The sequence below is a fragment of the Lethenteron reissneri genome, chromosome 67 (assembly GCF_015708825.2).
Source record: "Lethenteron reissneri isolate LAM-NWPU_2019-01 chromosome 67, ASM1570882v1, whole genome shotgun sequence".
NCBI classification, from domain to species: domain Eukaryota; kingdom Metazoa; phylum Chordata; class Hyperoartia; order Petromyzontiformes; family Petromyzontidae; genus Lethenteron; species Lethenteron reissneri.
Window position 1 is genome coordinate 5,669,740 of NC_083845.1, and position 22,645 is coordinate 5,692,384.

The 22,645-nt window shown below is 44.9% G+C and overlaps 1 protein-coding gene across 1 annotated transcript in view; it reads right to left on the minus strand.

The window, feature by feature from the left end:
* Positions 1-22,645, minus strand: part of IVNS1ABP (influenza virus NS1A binding protein) — a 68,855-nt gene that overhangs the window by 16,240 nt on the left and 29,970 nt on the right. The window contains exons 4-9 of the mRNA XM_061578749.1: positions 17,450-17,622; positions 13,336-13,411; positions 11,404-11,577; positions 10,898-11,023; positions 3,864-3,971; positions 2,291-2,537 (exon numbers count right to left, since the gene is read on the minus strand). Coding sequence (XP_061434733.1) covers positions 2,291-2,537; positions 3,864-3,971; positions 10,898-11,023; positions 11,404-11,577; positions 13,336-13,411; positions 17,450-17,622 — 904 coding nt within the window. The remainder of the gene's footprint in view (positions 1-2,290; positions 2,538-3,863; positions 3,972-10,897; positions 11,024-11,403; positions 11,578-13,335; positions 13,412-17,449; positions 17,623-22,645) is intronic.

Below are 22,645 nucleotides of genomic sequence, written 5' to 3' on the forward strand. Positions count from 1 at the left end.
ATGAGCTAGAAAGCTTTTTTCACAGATGTTCAGTATGCAGCACCGGGAGACGCGGGTTGCAGACCACCCGTCTTAGCCGAACCCATCTCACGTTTGTGTGGCCCTCGGCCGTATGAAGATTTTTGGTTCGTGTCTCGTAGGGTCAGGAGGTTTGGTCACCCCCGCTCATAATGAAAAGCACGCAAGTTCCGATGACACAGTACCCACAATGCTACCAAATCTCATCAGATTTTTGGAAAGGCAATCATGGTTGAGCCTAAAATTGTGCAAATGTAGGCGACTGCCATGCACTGAACGAGTACAAATACTCTTTGGTTCTTTCGGTAAAGTCACGTAGATGAAAAATAAAATAAAATAAATAGCTCTATATAAAAATCGCTTGTTACAAATATCTCTCTCTACTCACTACAGTAATTTTGCTGTGGCTGTTCCACCTGATGACGGAAGCTTGCGTTGCCTCCGAAACGTCACGATTTAATTTAGTTATTTTCATTTTCTTATTTTTATTATTATTTTTCATCTACGTGACTTTACCGAAATAACCAAAGAGTATGGATCCTTGCAGTCACTATAACTTCAAATCTAGAGTACAAATAACTGCCTGCTGAGGGCTACGTGGGTGGCCAGCAGAGGGCAGTGCAGCAACATCTATGTTTGTACTATACAGCAAGGTCTCGCGGGAACGCAGGCTGGGGTTAGGTTACGTGTAATCCCGCGTAAGCACCAATTCACGCAAGTTGTGGGTGTTCGCCTACGTGTGTAGTATAGCAAATGTAAGAGTGTATATAAATGTACATACATGGTTCAGAAAGTAAAGTACAAGGTTCCACTAATCATCGGTAACATTCAAGTCGGATAGAACACTATATTAAACACGATATTATTAACTATTTTTTTTAGTCCTTTCTTGTGCGGGCGAAACAGATACACACCGTCAAATCCAAGATCGTGTCATAGCGGGGGGGGGTGGGATTTGACTCTGTGCTTCCCACCCTGTGCATTCACGTACTGACGTGGCTGATGCGGCCAAGGCGGAGAAAAAAAAAATCAATCTCCCAACACTCAGCCACACGTCACGTTTGTTTTCAAGGGCAACCCTGGCAACCGCGGTTCGCTAGACGGCCCACAACTTGTCGTAACCGGAGCACCAACGCACCATCATTGTTATTTAACGAGGCAAGGTCCACGTCAAATTATACACAGCTTTCACAATAGGCCAACGTGTAATGAAAGTCAATTTAAACGATGCGCCCGTTTGTACACGGACGCATACACGCGTACGGCACTGTCATTCCGCTGCTGGATGAGGGTCACCGTGATGCCCACTTGTGGGTTGAAGCTGGGGATAGTACAATAACACAAGTGGGAGCAAGATATTGCTCCACTGCTCTCCGCTGGTCAATAATGTAGCCTTCCCACCCGCCCCCTACAGCCGCTGTTGCATGCTGGGTCGCCAATCTAAGCATTAGCTTAGCCCTATGTGGTTCAGATGTGATTGGGCGCATTCAGTGATAATTTGATAGTAGTACGTTTTTACCCTTTTAAACTGGTACAAAACTGACACCTTTATTCAAGGCATTATGTTTGCAATAACCACAACACAAGTAGTCAAATAAGCAAACAAAAAGAAGCAACTCTGATAATGATAATATGCACTGTCCCTGAAGTTGATTGGTCCTTGAAGTGGATTGATCAACTTCAAGGACGGTGCATATTATTATCATTATCAGAGTTGCTTCTTTTTGTTTGCTTTTTTGACTACTTGTGTTGTGGTTATTGCAAACATAATGCCTTGAATAAAGGTGTCAGTTTTGTACCAGTTTAATAGGGTAAAAACCTACTACTATATTTTGCCACTGGTAAAAGAGATCTCAGAGTGATAATTTGATGTCGGGTCTCGCTTACGATCACGTTTATTCAGAATTGTAGGTTTATTTTTTTGAGGGTTAGATCGTGTTAATATAAACGTGTTAAACACACCACCACCCGACACGGCCAATTCGTAAGGTTTGTCACGTGAACAAAACGTGCCAATTCGTTACTGGTTCAGCACACCGGTTGTGTTGGAGAGTAAACCCACTACAGCATTTTACAAATTCGAGTACCGAGACGCTTTGCCAAGTGTCAACAAGCAGCATCATCAGGTGACAGCCAGAGTTGTGGAGAATCCTCCTGTTTCGGTCTTACGCGATCCATCCCAAACAAACCTCCAATATGAATAATAGCGGTGGCGAAAGTCTACGTGTTAAACCGACATTCATTACTATAGCAGAATTATAATAATAATCACCGGAGCTCTTTTCAGAGGCAATGATCTTCCACTCGTGCTTGCTGAAGATGTTGTTGCTGCCGCTGCCGCCATTGCTGCAGCCACCGCCGTTTTGACTCTGCTGCTGCTGCTGCTGCTGCAAGAGGTTGCGAGCGGCGGTGGTGAGCGACTTGCAGGGAGACTTCATGTCACCGGTATTCAGATGCGTGGTGCCGTTCGTGGTGGCAACGCCGATCTTCTTGCGCTTGCCGTCCCGGTGAAGGTTTTTCTGCGCGGGACAGACACACAACCAAACGCCTGCCGTCAAGTCTCGCCGCCTTTTATTTTTTACTTTTACACCTCGAGCCCCCCCCGCCCCCCCCCCCCAAGACTTTTTCAGGAGAGTTCTGCCAAGGGTTTGGCCACAGGAGATGTTTCTGTGGGAAGGGGTTTTAATTTTTTTTTGTTTTATTAAAATTAACGAACTTGCAGCAATTGTAGAATTTGGCAAACTTGGATCGTGGCAAAGGCATATAAGGCCTACACGTTTTCAAATCAGATCACGGGATCCGGAATGTATGTTAAACCTTTACCATTCCGATGACAAACGTTATGCAACCAGATTTTCTTACGGAAGGGCGTGTGGCACTGGTGGAGCCAGTGCAGGGGGGGGGGGGGTGGTACGTGCACCCCCAATGATTGGATCATTGGGGTTTGTTAGTAACAAATCGGCATTTTGCGACCCCCACTGCCACTGTGTAGCATATTATTACGTGCCAGGGACTGAGATGATAGGACAATAGTCTGAGTCCATAATTGGTAATAAGTAACGGCAAAGCAGTTATAAGTGACTCACAGAATTGTGCGCAGTTGCGTATACAGTACATTCACCTTCAGCGAGCGCGATGCCGATCTCACACGGTTCGAATTCGACCCTCGATCGATAGCCGCGCCATCACCGCACACGCGTCGAATAAAAAGCAAGGGACAAGTCCTTACTAACAACTTCTATCAGTTTTAATTGCTGGAGGGGTTGCTCCCCCCTACCTGAAAATCCTGGCTCCGCCATTGGCGTGTGGCATAGTTTGGCGGCAGCTATTATAGAATGCGGTCGTGTCGCTACAGTTACCTGCGGTGAGTACAATGTTTTTAAAAACAGCGGCTCAATGACTCTCGAAATAAATTCATGCGAACCGCTTGCACATTCAGAGATTCAGCGGTGAACGGGACCCACCCTGCAACTTGAAGATGTCTTGGCAGGGCAAAGGGTTAATTACTGGTAGGAACCTCCTGGTTACAGCAGCCCACAGGGGATTATTATGTCTGTCCGTCGTGCATCCAAAAATTGCAGGGGCTTGGTGGGGAGGGGCTGGCTTGTGCCCACCCTCAGGTCGGGCATATTTGCAGAATACACCGCGCCGCCGTTGACCCTGGCCATTGACCGAGCAACCCAACGTTCCTACCAGCTCCCTCCGCAGGAATGTGTTATATCCACAGAATGAACCAGGGGAGCAATGACCGCTGATCGTCCCAGCTACACTACACAGATTTTCGGCGCTGCATCAATTCGGTTACAACGTACAATCATTTGGGTAAATACGGATACAACCGTTACCTTCGTGTTATTAGCGGCATCTTCGCCCTCACTGGAACTGTCTTGCGGAGACTCAGGGTGGCTCCTTTCGAGCAGTTTGTGTTCAGCCGAAAAGTACAGCTTTTGAACCTGATCGTGTTCAACAAACACAGGACAAATGGGGGGGGGGGGGGGAGGAAAGAGATAGCAAGGGCAAAGAGAGAGAAGGCAGAGGAGGGGGGGGGGGGAGAGACAGGGGCGACACTCTGTGTAGTACCTCCCAGAGCAATGTACGCCTAACGGTAGCGAAACCGCCACTCAACGCCGTCTCTGTTGAGTTGCGGTTAGCAGGCACATCTTAAGTGTGTTAGTTTTCTGTGTAGTGGTTAAGAAGAATATTGGTTTGAAAGGATGGGCAACAAAGCCAGAAACGAATAGACGTTTCCGTGTTGCTGCGTACCCTGGCTGCGTGTCACGAGTTGCCCGACACGAGTTCCAAGCTTCGTCATTGACGGAAATAAAACGTCTAAGTGACCAAGGACTTTCTCTGCACTAGCCGAAACTTTTCTTGTTAAAAAAATCAAGAAAAGCCATGCACTTGCATAGGTTCCATAATGCTTTTACAACCTCGGAAGTAATTAATTTGTGATAATAACAGTCACCTCGCGATGTCACACAATGATATTGCCACTTTAACCGGCAAGACAAAACCTTTCATAAAAATGTCCGGTAATACAACGTAATAGTACACGTGTGCTCATAATGGGGATTATCTTTATACGTTATTTTGAACAACCCCATCTATTGATACTGTGATGTCACAGTTTTAATATGCCAATTCAGTGACATCACTGGTTTCAAATTATTTCCTCATTAACAAAGCTTCAAACGTGTGTCAGACACCCCAGGGTACAAACCTAGTTTTCTATAAGATCAGTTTTTTTTCATTGGTTTCCATTTTCATCCAATTAAAAAACATGGTCACATTATAAATGTGTCCCATGCATGTTTATTTATTTTAGCTCAAGCTTAATATCATGCATTTTAGATCAGATTCCTTCAGTTAACATTTTAACGACTTCTTTTATTTCATTATTTCACAGGGCAATGTTTAGATTTCTCCTATTGCTGCGCGACCAAACCGTCATCAATTCTTAGTGCGAGTAGTTCATAAAGTCGGCTGTCAAACACAAACCGGCAAAATAACCCGACCATCATCGCCATTAACGCTGCCTTGCAATAAAAACACGTACATAGCCTGCTAACATTTAGGGAAATGACCAGCGATCTTTAAAAGATGCAAACAAGGCCACGTCCCGTAATGTTACCCTACTATGTACATATCCATTACAATGCAGTTGGCAATGACTATGGCGACAAGGTTTTGCCAGCTTGAGCTTGTACTGCCAACACTTTGCGCTTAAAAAGTTTTAACGGTCGAAAGTCACACGCACAAATGCTATCTATGCCCTCCAAAAGCGCAGCAGTGTACCTGGAAAGCAAAAAAAGGGGCAAGATTAGCAGGACAAGGGAGGAGGCGAGGGTGGGCGGCTGGGGGGAACAGGGTCTAGGTTAGGCCGGGGGGGCGGGTAGGGGAGGAGGATGAGGAAGTTCGTGGAATGGGCTCTCAATTCCTGCGCAAGACAAGGTCTTCAAAACCATCGCACGCTCGCTCACTCAACTCGCAAACTTGACAGATCGCACACACGGACGGACCACGCGCGCGCACACACACACTGCGGTGAGCGGGCAAAGATCGGGGTTTCTCATGATTAACATCGTGAATCTGGTCCAGCGAAATGACTTGAGACTTACCTCGGCAAACAGCTGCATTCGGGGGGAGGAAAGTTAGCGAAACAAATGATAAAATAACCCGGGCAGGGCAACCTGCTCACTTAATTTGTACTTTAAAATCCTAACAACCGCATTTCTTCGTCTTCTGCCAGGAGCTTGCTTCAACTCAAGGGATTGATTAGTAGGAAAATAATTTAAGTCAAATAAGATGGCAGCGTCCAAACACAGCGCCTCATTGCTGCCACAAGTTGGAAAAGGAAGGTTAATCGGGTTATCGATCTTAACCTTTTATAATAATTGGTGAAAGTAAAATATCATTCACATTTTAAAACTTAACGTTGCCGAAAAAGGTAGAGTAGAGGGGCCGGTATTTTCCTGCTTTCATTGATGACCCAAAAAAAATAAAAAAAATTCCAAGAGCTTGAAGCGGGCTTCTCATTCGAGATGATGTAAAAGTCTGTAAATATTTCTATACAATGGTGCGAACCAACACCATTAAATGTGCTAACGCTGTATAATCAACGATGGCAGAATGTGATGTGTTTTGTACATCAGTACCTCGCAAAATTGGGCAGAAACCAAATCCCTCCTTGTGAAATTTGAGCGAGCGAATTGAAAATCGTTGCTGACAAATTAAATTATGCTTGCATACCGCTAGTTTAGCCAGCCGGATTTTAGATCTTCGTGGATAAATGACGGGGCTGGTTTTGCGGTTAACTGTGCTTGACGCAGGATCATGGATGCTCTCAAAGGGGGGAGGAGGGGGGGGGGGTTTCGCTCAGAAATGTAATTAGTAAAAAAAAACCCCAACATCAAATTTAACTCTAAACTTTGCTTGGGCTCCAAATTTGCAGCCAACCAAAAAGGAGATGTAATCTTTGGACAACCCCCATCCTCGAATTCACTGATGATGATAGTTAAACAACCATTATCCGGAATCCCTCAAGTGTTTGGGGAAAAAAAAAAGTGTGCAGAAATATAAAATGCCCTAAAACATCCCGTTTACTCACGAAAGGGGCTTCCGCCTACTTAAAAAGCAGCCAACAATCCCCGTTTGAAACCCAAGGGCCCATTCCATCACGGAGATCCACCCCTATTTGCCACAACACTGCCCACCAAAGCTTGGAATAAACTTCTCCTGAGGGCCAAATGGGAACCATAAATTATCTTGGCAGTGGGCCGCACATTAAAAACACACACAAAACAGACACACCCCGTAGCATTACCTAATAATTTGCGTGCCGACCAATTCTAAAGGATGCTCTTGCGGTGACAGAAGCGACTGCAAACGCTAAAATTAGAAAAACAATATTCTGCCAGATTGAAAATTTTCCCCTCTAGGACAAGCTTAGTGCGACTAAGAGATTATGCGCAGTGACGGATGAATATTGTTTTGACGTGGTACGGCCCAATTAACTGTGGCCATCGACCCATATGAAATGAATTCCCGGACCGTAGATTCCCAATCCCTGTTACAAATGCTTCTAACCGCTAGTGCTAATCTCAGGGAAAATCTAACTTCTGACCCGTGTACGCAAGAGGAAATTGGTCACGGGTAGTCGGTGCATTTTATTGGCAGGTGAGCAATGCTCGTCTTCTGTGCGTTGAGCTTTCCCCATCAATGCACGTTCCCAGCCAATAGGGAGGTGCTCTGGTTGGAGTGACAATATAAATAAACTTAAATTGTGCACGTGGGTACATCAACTTGCAACTGCAGCACTTGAAGGTGAATCTGTGTGGTTGTTGCAGGTGCGGTGTTTCTTTTGTAAAAAAAAAAGTGTGAAATAATTGTTTTCACAAAAATGTTACTTTGTATAAAAACACGTACGGTGTATGAAGAATATAAAACAAAAAGTCGTTATGTATCTCGTGTCAACCTGGACACCCTTGCCAACATGATGTTGTTCCATCTCTAGCGATTGTCCAGGATAAAATATTTTCGGTAAAATGAAAAACGTGAAAAAAATATTTTGGCCAATTTCTGTAGACTACATAACGTGTGTGGAGTTGTCTTTCAGTAAAGATATCGGATCACTTTAACGTGCGGATTATACTTGTTGATAATTTCGTGTCCGCTCTCAGTACGATGGCATTTTAGACATTAGTAAAAAAAAAAAATCTGTTGCTGCGCTAATTATCCATCGCAGCAAACTCGGAACTCGTTTGGCAAAAAATATTTTTTACTGACGTGGGGGCGGGGGGGTTCTTGAATCCTCCAAAATTGGACAGTGGGGCGACTTGACACCCCCTTGCAAAAAGGTATCGTGTTCAGGTATGCATAGCTGAGCCCAGCGTATAATACCAGGGTGTCCCGTCACACTGTAATAGCAGGAGAGCTGTCGGTGAAAGGGTGACTAAGCGTGGATCTTGACATCTCGCTGGACGAATTCCATTTAATAATGCAGGCCAAGAGGTGGTGGAGGGGGGGGGGCGTAGGGGTGTGTGGCCAGAGGGAGATAAAAAATAATGTGTCCAAATAGATGCGGCCAAAAAAAAAGTAAGTGTTGCTCAGTCTTTGTTTTGTTATAAAGAAGAAGAAGAAATAGAAAATAATAAAAACGGGCGAATACTATCTACGAGCCATTCGCTCGGCTTTGGAAACGATCCAAATGGAATCTTGCAGGCTGGAGTGTCCGTTAACTTGTTCCACCTCGGCGTGCCAACACTTCATCTCCACGGCAACCGCACACCTGGGACGTTGCTTACCTTTCGGTGGCTTACACCTGGGAAGGAAATTAAGTGAGAAAAAAAAACGAAAAATTAGGATCTAAATGGCTGCCACCGCTTCTGGGTTTTTCTTTTTCCCCACCCACCCCCCAAAAAACCCTAAAGAAAAAAAAAAGAGACAATACAAACGCTGCCCATTCAATAAATGTTAGGTCTCGACAAAGCAAGGGAAAAAAAAAAACAGAAAACATACGAAATTAAAATCAAAGCAAGCTCATGTACGTAACACAACAAGCCCTACCTATAAGCCACAAAAGGTACCCCACCAGAACCCCCCCCCCCCCCCCCATTAATATGCCCTTCTTTTTTGGTGTGTTATAAAGCTACGGCAAACCACATGCTTGCAATTTCACGTTTACCACGTCAATATTTTGACTTGAAGCCAAGCAGAACCCACAGCACCGGAGGCTGGGGAAGAGGAGTCTGCAAAAAGCACAACCCAAGGTAGAGAAGGCAATGCAATAACAAACAAAAAAATATAGATTAAGGGTTTCGGGTTATGTTAAGATGTAAAGACGTAGTTAAGGCCTCTTCTGCGGTGGTAACACTGCATGTTTCGTACATCTTAAAACAAAGACTAAAATCCACTTGGGGGAAAGCGTGGCAGCTTCGACAAGATTGGACAACCTCACCTGAGGATCCTGGGTGGGGGGGAAAACAAATATAAATAAAATATACTTTCCTTGAGTTTAACCCCTATGGTTTGTTCAGGATTCGAAAATAAAACGACGGTGAATTTAAATAAATTAAACAAAATAAACAAAACACCGACGATACAGCTTATACATGTAACAACATCACAGGAATACCATTTCTATCAAACGGGCATCATCATATTTTTAAAACATCATGAAAACGTTGTTTTGTTCACGGAAAAACACATACAAACGCACCTCCCCTTCTTAACTAAGTCTCAAACATTCTGTAAACTGCGCGGAGGCAACCACGTACGCAGTTTGCGGGAGGCGATCAATAACCATAGGCAGCTCGCGTGACATGATCGATTACTGTTTACCCCTTTGGTCAGGTGCCCAAAAGCTGAAACCACAGCAATACGAAGCAATTGAAAATGCAGCCAATCTCACTCAAGTTGCCCTTCACCGCCATCAAACACTACCCCAGCAAAAAATTCAACACGAGCATGTCTGTCTTGCCCAGTGCAACGCATTGCATTAGGTCGTTAAGAAAAATGTTAACGGAATAGCGACGAGCATGAGGCTGGACCCACATCTCACACAGACTGTTGTTTTACGTGCCGTTGCCTAAGCGTTTGGGGGTTCCTGACCGCCAAGGATTCGCCGCGATCCATGACAACGACGCTGCCCTTTTATAAAAACGCTCTCTCTCGCGGCGAGCTCATGCAGGAGGTCGTACGGCAGACAATTGCACCTCGCACACACACACACGCCGCCGCCTGCGTACACAGCGACCCTGACAACCAGATTCGTCATTGCTGTTGTGTTCATTAAGTGAAACCAACCAGGATACTTTTGCAGCAGTGTTACTTAACACTCAACGAACACGCTGGTTCACACGATTGGTGACCGTCTCATCGTCGCCTACAATGCAACGACAGCAAGCCACAATATAGGGTGGAAAGATGCAACCCAAAAATAAACACAAGAGTTCTTATCCTATAAATATTTATCCTAGGATGTGATACACAAGTTTAAAGCCTGTTAATGAGGGCTAAATACTTTTTAAATTAGGCCCAGCAAATGTGCCACAGATGCCATAACGATGGGTTTTTGACCACAACGATAGACTTTAAAATAAAAATCATTAACGAAGCTTCACACTTGTTTTGGCGAGGTCAGGATTCAAAGCTTAGGTATCTATCTACAACAAAATAAGAAACATTTGTTTTTTAGGCTGCATCTTCCTTCAGATTCCAAAGTTGATGTGCAATAAAATTAAGGATTCTCAATCTATAGGTCGAATTCCCTTTGCAACAAATGTGTCTCAATTCACACTACCATCTGAACGGGCGGAAAAAAAACTGCCTTGAAACTCGACCATCGTGCACAATTTTAAAATATTCAAAGTCATTGTTGGAACCTAACCGTGGTCAATTTGAAAATGTAGCTCGCCAGCACATTAAAAGACCAAATTATTTCGAACGTCAGCACCAGCGTAAAATTGCCCTGCTGCGTAGCGAAATAGCTACAAACGGCAAAGTGCCGCTACACAACTCTACAAGTAGCAGGCTGATTATCTACAAATCAGCCGACGCAATCGCAAAAGTCACAGCGCATTTTTTCTACCCACGGATTTTTACGTACAGCAAGCGTAACAAAAAATAAACTGGCAAGGCATCCACCTAAATAAAACGACGCTGCAAAAATCTCCTGGTTGGTTACGGTTACGGCTGCGCAGGGGCGGGCGTGTAAGCGGAGAGAAAGAAGAGGGGTTGGAGGAAAAAGTGAGGGAGACAGAGCGATGAATGACAAATGCTACGTGCGCCCTGGCGCTAGACGCGGTTGTGATCGTTTCCCCGTAAGGCCCCCCCCCCCCCCGACCTCCCACCAACATGGGCAGCGAGGCACCCCACAAACCTTCTGCAGGAGGTCTTCCAGACGCTCGCCCTTCTCCCAGATGCAGCGCTGCACCCAGTCTATCACCTTGGTGCAGAGTTTGCCGTTACTGGGCAGCCAGACGTTTTCTTCCAGCACCACTTCCACCTGACGTCAACAGAAAACGAACCGGTTCACTTGTCAAGTTCATCACCGTTATCATAATTTATAGGAGGGGCTTCATTGTCGAACGTGTTATCTTCGTCGCCGTCATCTTGACCACTCAATGAATTGTCACGATTCAGGGTCAACATTGTTATATTGTCCTTAATCTCCCAAGACTCATTTGAAAACTCATTTCTTGAGAACCGCTTTGTGTGCTTGCAGTCCTTTCCCTGCACCTCCAATTAGCACTGTTGGCTATGTACGGAGAAAAAGAAGTTCAACGTACATACATACAAGAGACATCTGGCTATGTATGGTGGAAGAGTAGCCCGAATAACCTCTCGATGTCTCAAAAGGGTCCGAAAAAACCTCACGGTTCTTACCTGCAGGCGAGGCAGCTTGAGGAACTCTTCCCCTTCGGAAATCTCCACCAGGTGGCTTTGGATGAAGGCGTCCACCTGGGCGAGCAGGCGCGAGTCATCCATGTGGCCGGCGAAGTTTCGGTACGAGATGCAGTTGGTGCCGTCCACGCAAGACAGAAGGTAGTCTCCGCACACCTGCTCCCGGAGAAGTACGACCAGCATAATGATGAGAGGATGTTTTGAAGCGCAGGCTAACCTCGCCAGAGGTCGCAACCGGGTACCCGATACCCGTACCCTACCCGATACTCGGCTACCCGTACCCGGCCGGGTACCCGTACCCGGCCGGGTACGGGTACCCGTTTACGACCCTGGTGCGGCCGGGTACGGGTAGGCCGTGAGTCACTGGTGAGTAACTGTTAGTCACTCATTTCGGGTAGGGTACGGGTAGGGAACGGGTACCCGTACCCGTACCTGGCGACCCTGGTGCGGCCGGGTACGGGTAAGGAATCAAAACCCGTTTGCAACCTCTGAACCTCGCCTATTCGTACCGAGACAAGGAAACTTCTACGCCAGTGTTCTTCGCTAATTTTCAGAAGGTGGGGGGGCTTTCACCGATAAAACATCACCAGCGCGAGGACCCCACACATTTGAAACCATTGGGGGTTGACAGCACGATGATGGGGGTGTTTTCACATTTGTATATTGTCGGGGGCCGCACGCAAGGCCACCAGGGGCCCACCAGTGGCCTGTGGGCCTTGCGATGAAGAACACTGCTCTACGCCAACCAAGACGTCTGGGCCAGCGTGTAAGGGGAGGTCAAAATATCTTCCTCGAGGCGATCTCTAAAAGTCCTTCTAGTGGAGGTCTTTCTGCAAGCGGTGGCATGAACAGAACACCTGGCTACAAACACGCAAAACCTACCGCGGTGGTGAGATGTTAACTCCCTCGCCTGGTATGCAGGAGGTCACGAGTTCGATTCAAACCCTGATGCCTATTGCATATTTGGAGTTTGCATGGATTTTATCCGGGTCCTCTGGTTATTCTCTCCATTTTTAGAAACATGTGTTTAGAGTTCTAGATTTGAAGCTTTCGTGACTGCAAGGATTCATATTCTTAGGTTTTTTCGGTAAAGTCACGTAGGTAAAAACATAAAAAAAGTAAAATAAAATAAAATCACGACGTTTCGGAGGCAACACAAGCTTCCGTCTTCAGGTGGTACCGTCACAGCCACGACAGCTGTATCAAGTAAATGAGAGATTGCAGGAGCTACCACTCCTTCTCCAACCATTATATAAACGGAGTGGTAGCTCCTGTAATCCCTCATTTACTTGACACAGCTGTCGTGGCTGTGACGGTACCACCTGAAGACGGAAGCTTGTGTTGCCTCCGAAACGTCGTGATTTTATTTTATTTTACTTTTTAATGTTTTTACCTACGTGACTTTATCGAAAAAACCTAAGAATTTGTGTTTAGAGTATTTGGCTGCTATAAATATCCACATAACCTATCATCATTTGTGGCCAGGTCGCTTCTGAAAGAGAGCCATTTAGCCGAGTGGGCCTTACTTGGTGAAATAAAACTTAGTTTTGTTAAGTTTTATACGCCTTTCACAACTTTTCTTTCACTTTTCTCCCCCACCTACAGGAGCCGTGTGAATGTCAGGGTACAGAAGAGAAGGAACCATTTAAAACGAAGCAATTGTGTTCCCCCTTGGGTCGCCGGAATAGCGGAGACCACGCCAATGCCTGTCGTCTCAGAGGGCGGTTACTGAGAGAGGCATTGGGAGTTGTCTCCATGAGCTAAAGGGCAGATCTTGGTCGGCTGTGCAGCTGTGATCTTGCAGAAGGTAGGAGGCGCTGTTGGCGAGGTGGCATCAACGGCTCTGTCCACGGTTGTTACATCTTGATCTTGAATTACGGAGGGGAAAAGAAAAAAACGCTCGTGGAGTTTTACCTGTCTCACGCGGTCCATCTTCAGCTTCTTGGCAGCAGAGTACACATCCTTCACCAGATCAATAGAGGCTTCCAGCCTGAAAAGCAGCACACGTAATCAGCACCAGGGCACCGTAATGTAAACAAAAACTGGACTAAAATACAGATCCATCCACCCCACATTACACGCTCCACCCACAGCATCGGATGACAACGTCCTAAGTAAATGGGTGAGGAACCTTTTCCTTATGGGAGAGCTGAATAGGGACTTCAAATGCCATTGGAGGGAAATACAGTAAAACCTCGTTATTTGAACATTCGTAATTGGGGATAATTCGGCACGGCTGCGATTCATATTAGTAACTCGCCACAAGCCGAATTGCCGTATCGAATGGTCCAATTTCAGCATACGCATGGAGCGATGACGCGCGCCACGACCAAAACAATTACTCGATCTGGTGGCGGCGCGCGTGGTGAGCGTTAGTGCGGACCTGTTGCTTTGGACTTTACCCTACTTGTGCACTCTATGCAAGCCAACCCTCTCAGAAATGTCATCTTGCTCCTACATCAAGAAGTAATAGAAAGGGACCCAAGTACAAATCGCTTGTTCTGCGAGACAAATCCAAAGGTTTGGATAGAATTGATGCAGGTGTGTCAATGCGTACGGTGCGTGAAAAATTTGGAGAAAAAAAAACATTGGGGCAGGAGGCATTGGGGAGTAACCATTGTAGATAATTTGGAATACCCGTGACGTCACTCCACGTTGACCAGCCCCCCTCAATAATCATGAGCAGGTGACGTCACGCCACATCGAACAGCCCCCCCTCATCAATAATTATTATAAGGTGATGTCCTCCAAATGGACACTCCCCCCCCATTCATAATTAGCGGCTGACGTCACTCCACATGGGGAGGGGGGCGAGGCGCCTCCTCCCCCCTCCTTCGCATCAACTTACAACCCTCACTACAAAAGGCAGAACCCTCACGTCACGCGATCTCCGTAACGCTGTTGAGACATCGAAGTAAAAAAAATGTCATGACGAACAAGGGATAATAACCTTAAAATGAAATAGGTCTGTGTCACTGCGCCCTTACAAACTGCACACGCGTTAATGCAATGAATATCAAGTCGGTCCGCTTTTCGCTTGCAAGTTTCAGATATACTGCAATACACCCGTCCTTTGACGGGCAAAAGGCTAGTTTTGGATAATTCAGCAAGGCCAGAGCCCCATGTGTGTCGAATTCACAAGGGTTTACTGTACATCAAAAACACATTATGTAACTGTGAGAGGGCTTTCTCGTGATCGAAGCCACCGCGCACGCTAAAATTATAAAATGGTCTTGCTAGGTTGGAGATATTCCCAGTTCTTGAATAGTACAATAAGCACTTGTGCAAGTAAAATGTAACAATTATGCTCATCAGAAAACGCACAAAAATTATTTAGCATTTATAAAGTGCCTATATCTTAAGCACTACTTCAAGATGCTGCACAAGATAGGGGGGACAGCTGCATTCCAGCGGGTGGAGTATGGAGACATTGGAGGAATGCATTGCAATATGGATAGAGATAAGCTTATGGGCGTTAAAAATGGTAGACAGAGATAAGAGAAAAACAAATATTGCGATAGATAAGAATGGCGTTCAGAAATTTACACGTTAAATGAGTGGAGAGAAAGCGGGACTTGAACAGGGGGAGTGAGCAGCAGATATTTAAGGCTTAATTTCAGCGAAAGTCTGTTCGGGTCAGTAATACAGAAAATATTTCCGTACTTAGCACACCAGACACAGTATACTTCATTTTATTCTGGTAGGAACCTCCTGGTTACACCAGCCCACAGGGGATTATTGTGTCTGTCGTGTAGGGAGGGTGGGGTGGGGCTGGTCACCCCGTGGTGCCCTTATAAAACTCAACGTTTAACCTACTCACGCCGGCTTGCGCCCGCCCTCACAGGTCGGGCATATTTGCGGAATACACCACGCCGCCGTTGACCCTGCAGGCCATTGACCGAGCAACCCAACGTTCCTACCAGCTCCCGCCGCAGGAATGTGTTGGCTGTGGCTACTAGACAGGGAGGTGCCTACCTCCAATCTACCAGTGACCTGGCAAATATTCAGGTGAGCTATTAAGCTCTAGGAAGCAGCCATAAAGTAAAGCAGAGATATCCAGAGTGAGGCCATCAGAGGAGAAAAAACTACTGTGGTTCTGCAAGTTAAAGTGAAGACTTTGTAAATAATCCATCTGGGTCCCACTTTAATTAAAAACTACGGAGCATATGGTTTAGAATCTTAAGGTTTTTAGTTTGCCAATCATCCCTAAAAAAGGTCAATAAAGTAGGTACCATACACAAATATAAAGATTCAGCCTTAAATATAGGCCCAGACGGAGACAAATGTCTATCTCGTGTAGCTTCTTAAGATGCAGTCGTGTTTAGAGATGCCATAAAAATCCACTTTGTAGTGTACAGTAAAAACCCTCTTAACGACCACCCCTGTCAATGGCTAATAGCTGCACGACGGACCTCCGTACAGCCCAATGCGTTTACAAATCTGGCTGTCGCCTGATGAAACTAGTTATAATTACTGGCGAAACGTCGTACTTATGATTGTAAATGTTGTGGCTTGGCTCTCCAACACACACACGTGTGACTAATTAATGCATTGATTAACCGTGTTTCTTTAAACATGTTTATAATGTTGTTAGCATCTTCATGAATTAATACCCATTGTTTAAATATTATCAAGGACGTTTATTTGGGTGAAAAAGGATAGCTTTCGATGCTATCGGAACGAATTAAGCCTTTAACGTGTATTTCCGATGCTCGGTTAACAACCAAAATCACTTAACGACCGGTTTCGTGGAACCAATTACCGTCGTTAAGAGGGGTTCTACTGCACATTACCATGAGTACTCGGCTCATTGATACCATGGTTCCACCACACACACTGCAGGTCACAACACTTCAAAAATAGAGCTCTGTGTCTTCCCATAGTCTCTTTTCCTAGGCTTCTTGCAATAATCTTGGTAAATTCTGTAAGTGTGTCAACTCTTTATCTACTAGGACTTTGATGGTGCTGTTTGTTGCTGTCCGCATGGTGTTTTGGGCCTTTGGCTGCGCGTAAAGTAGCTGTGTTTAATTTTCTTTTTATTCTACAATGGCTACGTAATTTTTGGGCTGCATTTTCATGGTACGAGTGTTGAACTTCAAGCCGTAACGTGGCCGACCTTACTAATTGGCGGTGCGGGCCAAAGGTCCCTTCTACGTGACTTTACCGAAAGAACCAAGAATACACAAAAGAGTTTAAAGAAATGGGTGTTTTCAATCTAGATTTAAAAGTGCGGAGCTCCAGTGGCATCTTAATAAATAATTTAAAGGCAGAGGATGCAAATCACAAACCAAGGCCTGGCCTGGCGTATCGTTCCATCTTTCGATGGTTCCACGAGCGACAACTCAGGACAAGCGTGTGTGCCAGGATAGGTTCCTATTCTTAGGTTTTTTTCGGTAAAGTCACGTAGGTAAAAAATTAAAATTAATAAAAGTAAAATAAAATCACGACGTTTCGGAGGCAACACAAGCTTCCGTCTTCAGGTGGAACCGTCACAGCCACGACAGCTGTATCAAGTAAATGAGAGATTACAAGAGATACCACTCCGTATATATAATGGTTGAGGGGGGAAGGGCCAGGAACGGCACACTTTTTTATTAATATGGTAAGGTGAGGCTTAAGACTAAGAATAGACTGCATAACAAAGGACTGAGCCTTTGTTATGGAGATGTGCGGTTTGTGACTATGCCTAGCCTACATAACAAAAGTGTGAAAAAAGAAAAACTAAAACTGGTAAAACAAAACTGGCTGTCTATCAGTAACCTGTAATAGTTGTCGGTCAAATAAGATGGTCCAAATAAGTGTAGTTAAATCTTTTTTGCATGGTTAATCACATCTTTCCAATGATTACTCAGTTTGTAACCAGTTTGTAACAATCATCACGGTTATTTTTATTTTATTTTACTTTTATTAATTTTAATTTTTTTTTACCTACGTGACTTTACCGAAAAAACCTAAGAATATGAATCCTTGCAGTGACGAAAGCTTCAAATCTAGAACCAGGATAGGTTGGCGGCCCGGGCAAGCGTACCGTGCGGTGTAGGCGTAGTTGAGTAGAATCTCCATGGCCTCGGGGTTGAGATCCTCAAAGCGGATCATGGAGCAGCCGGTGTTGTCCAACACTTCGCTGTTGAAGGCTTCAAACAGGTAAGGGCTGGAGCAGGCCAGCACAGCGCGGTGGGCGTAGATCTCATGCCCGCACACCTGTTAACAGACACGATGGTCACCCTCTATAATCTTAACAGGCTATGGGAACCTCATTTGTCAGTAAATATATGATAATTGGTTTTTTACCCTTCTATCTGGCAACAAAACCGACACATTTTTACAAGGAGTCATGTTTGCATAGACCGCTATACCTGCAGTCACAATACAAACAAAAGACATAACTCTGATAATGTGCACTGTCCTTGAAGGTGATTGGTCCACACCCGAGACAGCTTTCCTTAGAGCCTAGTCTCACATGGTGTTGGACCAGATGAAAGCTGTCTCGGGTGTGGACCAATCAACTTCAAGGACAGTGCATACATTAGAGTTATGTCTTTTGTTTGCATTATGACTGCAGGTATTGTGGTCTATGCAAACATGACTCCTTATAAAAAGGTATCAGTTTTGTTGCCAGATAGAAGGGTAAAAAACCAATTATCAACTTAACAGGCCGTTTAGGGAAGTGCTGTTAGAAAGCGCTATGAAGGTGAACACGGCACACGAGGTGGTGGTGTGAACACCACCATGCCTGGCCGCCTTCATCTCCCCAGTACCGATGTTTAGACACCGCACCAGGGGCACGTTTAAGGCCGAGTTGACCTAGGAGAGGCCCAGGATTGGTTTAGATATTTGTGATTGATGTTGGCTACGAGCGGGAATCGAGCGTGTGCAGTGCGCCAACTACCACTACCGCTCACCAGTGTGTGTATGTCTGTGTACCAGCCAACACGCACATGCACCACACACGCCATTCATTCTTTGCAGAGTTCCCAATAAAACATGAAGGGCTTCAAAAATCCAAGTGTCATGGTTTGTAGAGGGATCTGTTGTTATTTGGCGAAATTATTGAAATCAAAAAAATCTGGTCCCAAAAGGGTTCTTACTTTTCGATTTAAAGCTTTCGTGACTGCAGGGATTCATCTTCTTGGTTCTTTCGGTAAAGTCACAGTAGAAGGGAAGTAATAAAATAATAAAAATAAAACATAATAAAATAAAATAATTATCACGACGTTTCGGCTACAACGCAAGCAGCCGTCCTCAGGCGAAGAGGACGGCTGCTTGCGTTGTAGCCGAAACGTCGTGAGAATTATTTTATTTTATTATGTTTTATTTTTATTATTTTATTACTTCCCTTCTACGTACTTTACCGAAAGAACCAAGAAGAGGTTCTTAATTTCTTATAATTAAAAGGCTCCTAATGTCAGGAAAAACTAATTATGCAAACCTTCATTGCCCATTTGTAATGTCACTTTTATGTAATAATAATTTCTTATTAACCGTGTAACACATGCGTTTATGCGATTAAATAAAAACAGACCTTTATATGTTCAACCTAGTCATGAGTAAGAGACGTCTTTTTGGAAGAATGGTTACAAGTACTGTACTGTTCATTCCATTAATTTCACAACCAAGTATATATAATTAACAACAGCACTTTAACAAAACAGTAAATTGAAAACCTGACTTAAAAAACAAAAGCCCAATTAGATTGTTGGGAATAAACTGTTCAAATGCAACACAGCACATAGAGGACAAAGCTCGTGTTTTTGCCAACGCGTGTCATAATACAAAACAAACATGTTTACATGTAGCCAAACAAGGGAACAAAAAAACACCAATTGCGTGCACGGCTGTATTTAGAACTGGCTGGCAGATTTCACGAAACAGCTTCGATGGTTCGTTTCCCCTCAATGTTAAATCATTTAAAAATACTACGGTCATTGGCAAGTAGTATGCGTCAATTAATTTAATAAGATGGAATCTCTGGCACGCAAATACATGCAGTGATTTGTGGGTATAAGACCCGGCTCCAGTGCAATGCACTAACCGCGGCTTGTTACGAAATCACATGGAATGCCCGTGACCCTATCGATTCTTAGAAGCTTGGCAGTATTGGGCCCGTATCGTGCTTGGAATGGGCGACTGCCACGCACATCAGCTCGTTATAGGCTGCGGGGCTGCTTTGTGGGCAGCAGAGGGCAGTGCAGAATTTTTGTTTATCTTTGCCTTCAACAAGCACTGACCATATTTTTTACTGGCAAATGAGGTTCCAATGGTGTAAATGTTTACCGAGCTCTCATACTCGGATGGTGCATTATCTTTGAGTTGTGCGCCTTTTGGCGTCATCTGGTCCAACACCATGTCAGACTAGGCTCTAAGGAAAGCTGTCTCGGGTGTGGACCAATCAACTTCAAGGACAGTGCACATTATCAGAGCAAACATGACTCCTTGTAAAAAAGGTGTACCGTTTTGTTGCCAGATAGAAGGGTAAAAAAACAATTATCATATTTTTTAATGGCAAATGAGGTTCCAATGGTGAAGCACTGACCAGTACGGGAGAAGAATAACCGCCAAATATCCACCAGAGACCCGCGGAAGCAAGGGGAGGGCCCCTCGTTTAGCAGTGGATTGATTAAGGAGCTGAACGTGTACACACACACACACGACTGAACTCGCTGAATACCAAGTAAAATCAAATCACCATCCTGATTGTGCGAGAGCCTTGCAAGAGTGGCAATAACAGAATTGTCAACCTTTCCTCCATCCACGTGAATTTAACAAACACTTGTAATGTGTGTACTTGAAGAGTTGTAGCCCTGCAAGAACTTGCTTGTGCCCCTACTGGTGGAATGGCCTCCACTATTAGGGTGCACCTAGACAGCTCCTCTCAGTGGCGTAGCTAGGATATCTTGCGCCCGGGGTCGAACTATAAAATTGGCGCCCCCCCCCCCCCCGTTTAAATCACATACCAAAATGTAATTACATGACATGTAGGCTGTGTGTGGCGGGATATATAAACTTTTAGGTTGAGGTGTAGATTTGTGCAGTAGTTTCAGGCTGCCGCGCCCGCCGCAATAAGTTATAATGTCACGTTGTAAGCCTCATTTTGGCGCCCCTTTATCTTGGCGCCCGGGAACATGTACCCCCCTGCCCCCCCCAGCTATGCCTCTGGCTCCTCTCAAGGGGTATGTTGGCCTACTCTTCCACACCGACGTCTCGAAAGAGGTGGTGGTACCCACATTTTACCCAACCACACGCGGTCTCCCGACTGACTACCGTTGACCCACTTGTACCACTGGGCAGGACAGAGGGATGTAAGAAACTTGTCCACCGTTTCAAGTGCCGTGCCAAAAGAGTCCAGTGTGCAGAGACCCCTTTACACCAATGGCAGCGTGGTATGTGGAAAGAATCCGTTGATAATTTGCTACGTTCATTTTTGGGATGGAAACAACTTAAGAGCGAACTCGCATGAACACAGCAGAGGCCGGCCCGCATCCAGTTTTGCGAGTTATGTCCAGTCTCAGATTACACCTATTTTGAGAGCAGTGGAATTGGGGAAGTACAACGTAGCTGGGACAGTGGGGCGCCAGAGCAGTGAACTTACATGGGCCATTCCACCTTTGAAAACATGAAAAACCTTAACCCGTAAAAACAAAGTTTTTCACTATAAATCCTTTATATGCGTGTTCAATGGGCCACAACCCAGCCCACATTGGTCTTTGAAACGGGCGGCTAGAGTCCTCTCGTCCTCTGGCTTGAGATGATTGCCACCTATGGGTCAGACGATTGCCTGCCACCATTAAGCAATTGGTAATTAAATATAAAAAAAAAATTTTACCTAAAGTGTAAAATTTTGGAAAAAATTTCACGAAAATAAATCGTCACGCACAACGAGTCTGTGTGCAAAATGTCGGCTCGATTGGATCACGGCAAGTGGGTTAAAACACGACCGAAATATTTGCACGGTCGTAAGCGCGCAAGCAAGCAAGTGAACTTAATATAAAGGATTTAATTATATTCGACTACCATTCAAAAGCAACCAAAGTCCACCTGTAAATGATTCAACCATGAAAGAGAATGTTTTAATTGCAACAAAATTTAAGGATCGGATCGTTAAATGAGATCCTAAAATTTCAGGGGGATGGAGCAGTGTGGTACAATGGTTCACGCACTACATTATTCAGCTATAATCAGAGTTCGAATCCCAGCCATGGTTAACATCAGTGGCAAGCCATTTCTGCATCGGTCCTGGGCCCCAACCTCACCAGCCAGTGTGCCTCGTGAAATACGGTCACGGAATCCGCATGATCGACAAGGCATGGGGAGGCCTGCATATAGTGGCAATTTATCCTGTTACCTTTAGGCTAATTGTACAAATGAGATGGAATACAGAACCATTTAGACAACACTATACATGAAATCTTCTTGGTTATTTCGGTAAAGTCACGTGACTTTACCGAAAGAACCAAGAAGATGAATCCCTGCAGTCACGAAAGCTTTAAATCGAAAACTATACATGAAAGTCATTGCGTTCCCAAATCAAATCATGACCCCTGGATCAAGTAAAGTTATTCAAGTGCTGGAAGACGTGGATCGTTTGTTAAATGTCTATTGCCTATTAAGTCGTGATATTGTTACAATTGCTGATCGTGAACATAACCATTGCCGATCACCACCCTTGCCGCCGTATGACGGAAGTAGAAGTGATATAACGTAAATGATAGGCGAAGACTTTTCTGACTAGTCAGCCATCAAAATTGGATGAGAACAGAAAGGTCAGTGAGTCGGCAGTATAACAAAAAAAAGCACGCTGATGAGAACGTAGTTTTAGTCTGCGTAAACCAATTGCATTCACAGCAGGTGCTGGCTAGACTGTTCTTAAGGTCACTGAAAATTGACATTTTAAAAGAAGCTGTGTGCACACACAAGCACACCAGCTCATGTAAATGAAGCAGTGAGAGAGACATGAGAAGTTAGGGGTTTTCGGTAAAGCTTGTCAAAACTAGAACATCCTTTCCTGGCATCATGCGGATATCCCCAACTACCACCAATTTTTTTTAGTAAATCTTGTCAAGAACCAGTTCCACGCACTGACAAACCTGTCAAAACACCACAGTTTGATCGGCAAGTTCGCATGTGTTGGGGTAAAGTGTGGGCACACTCCCACCCTCTTCCAAGATGCCTTTGCCAAAACGCAATAGGTCAAATACCATCTTAAGAGGGGGCTCTCTCTTGAGAT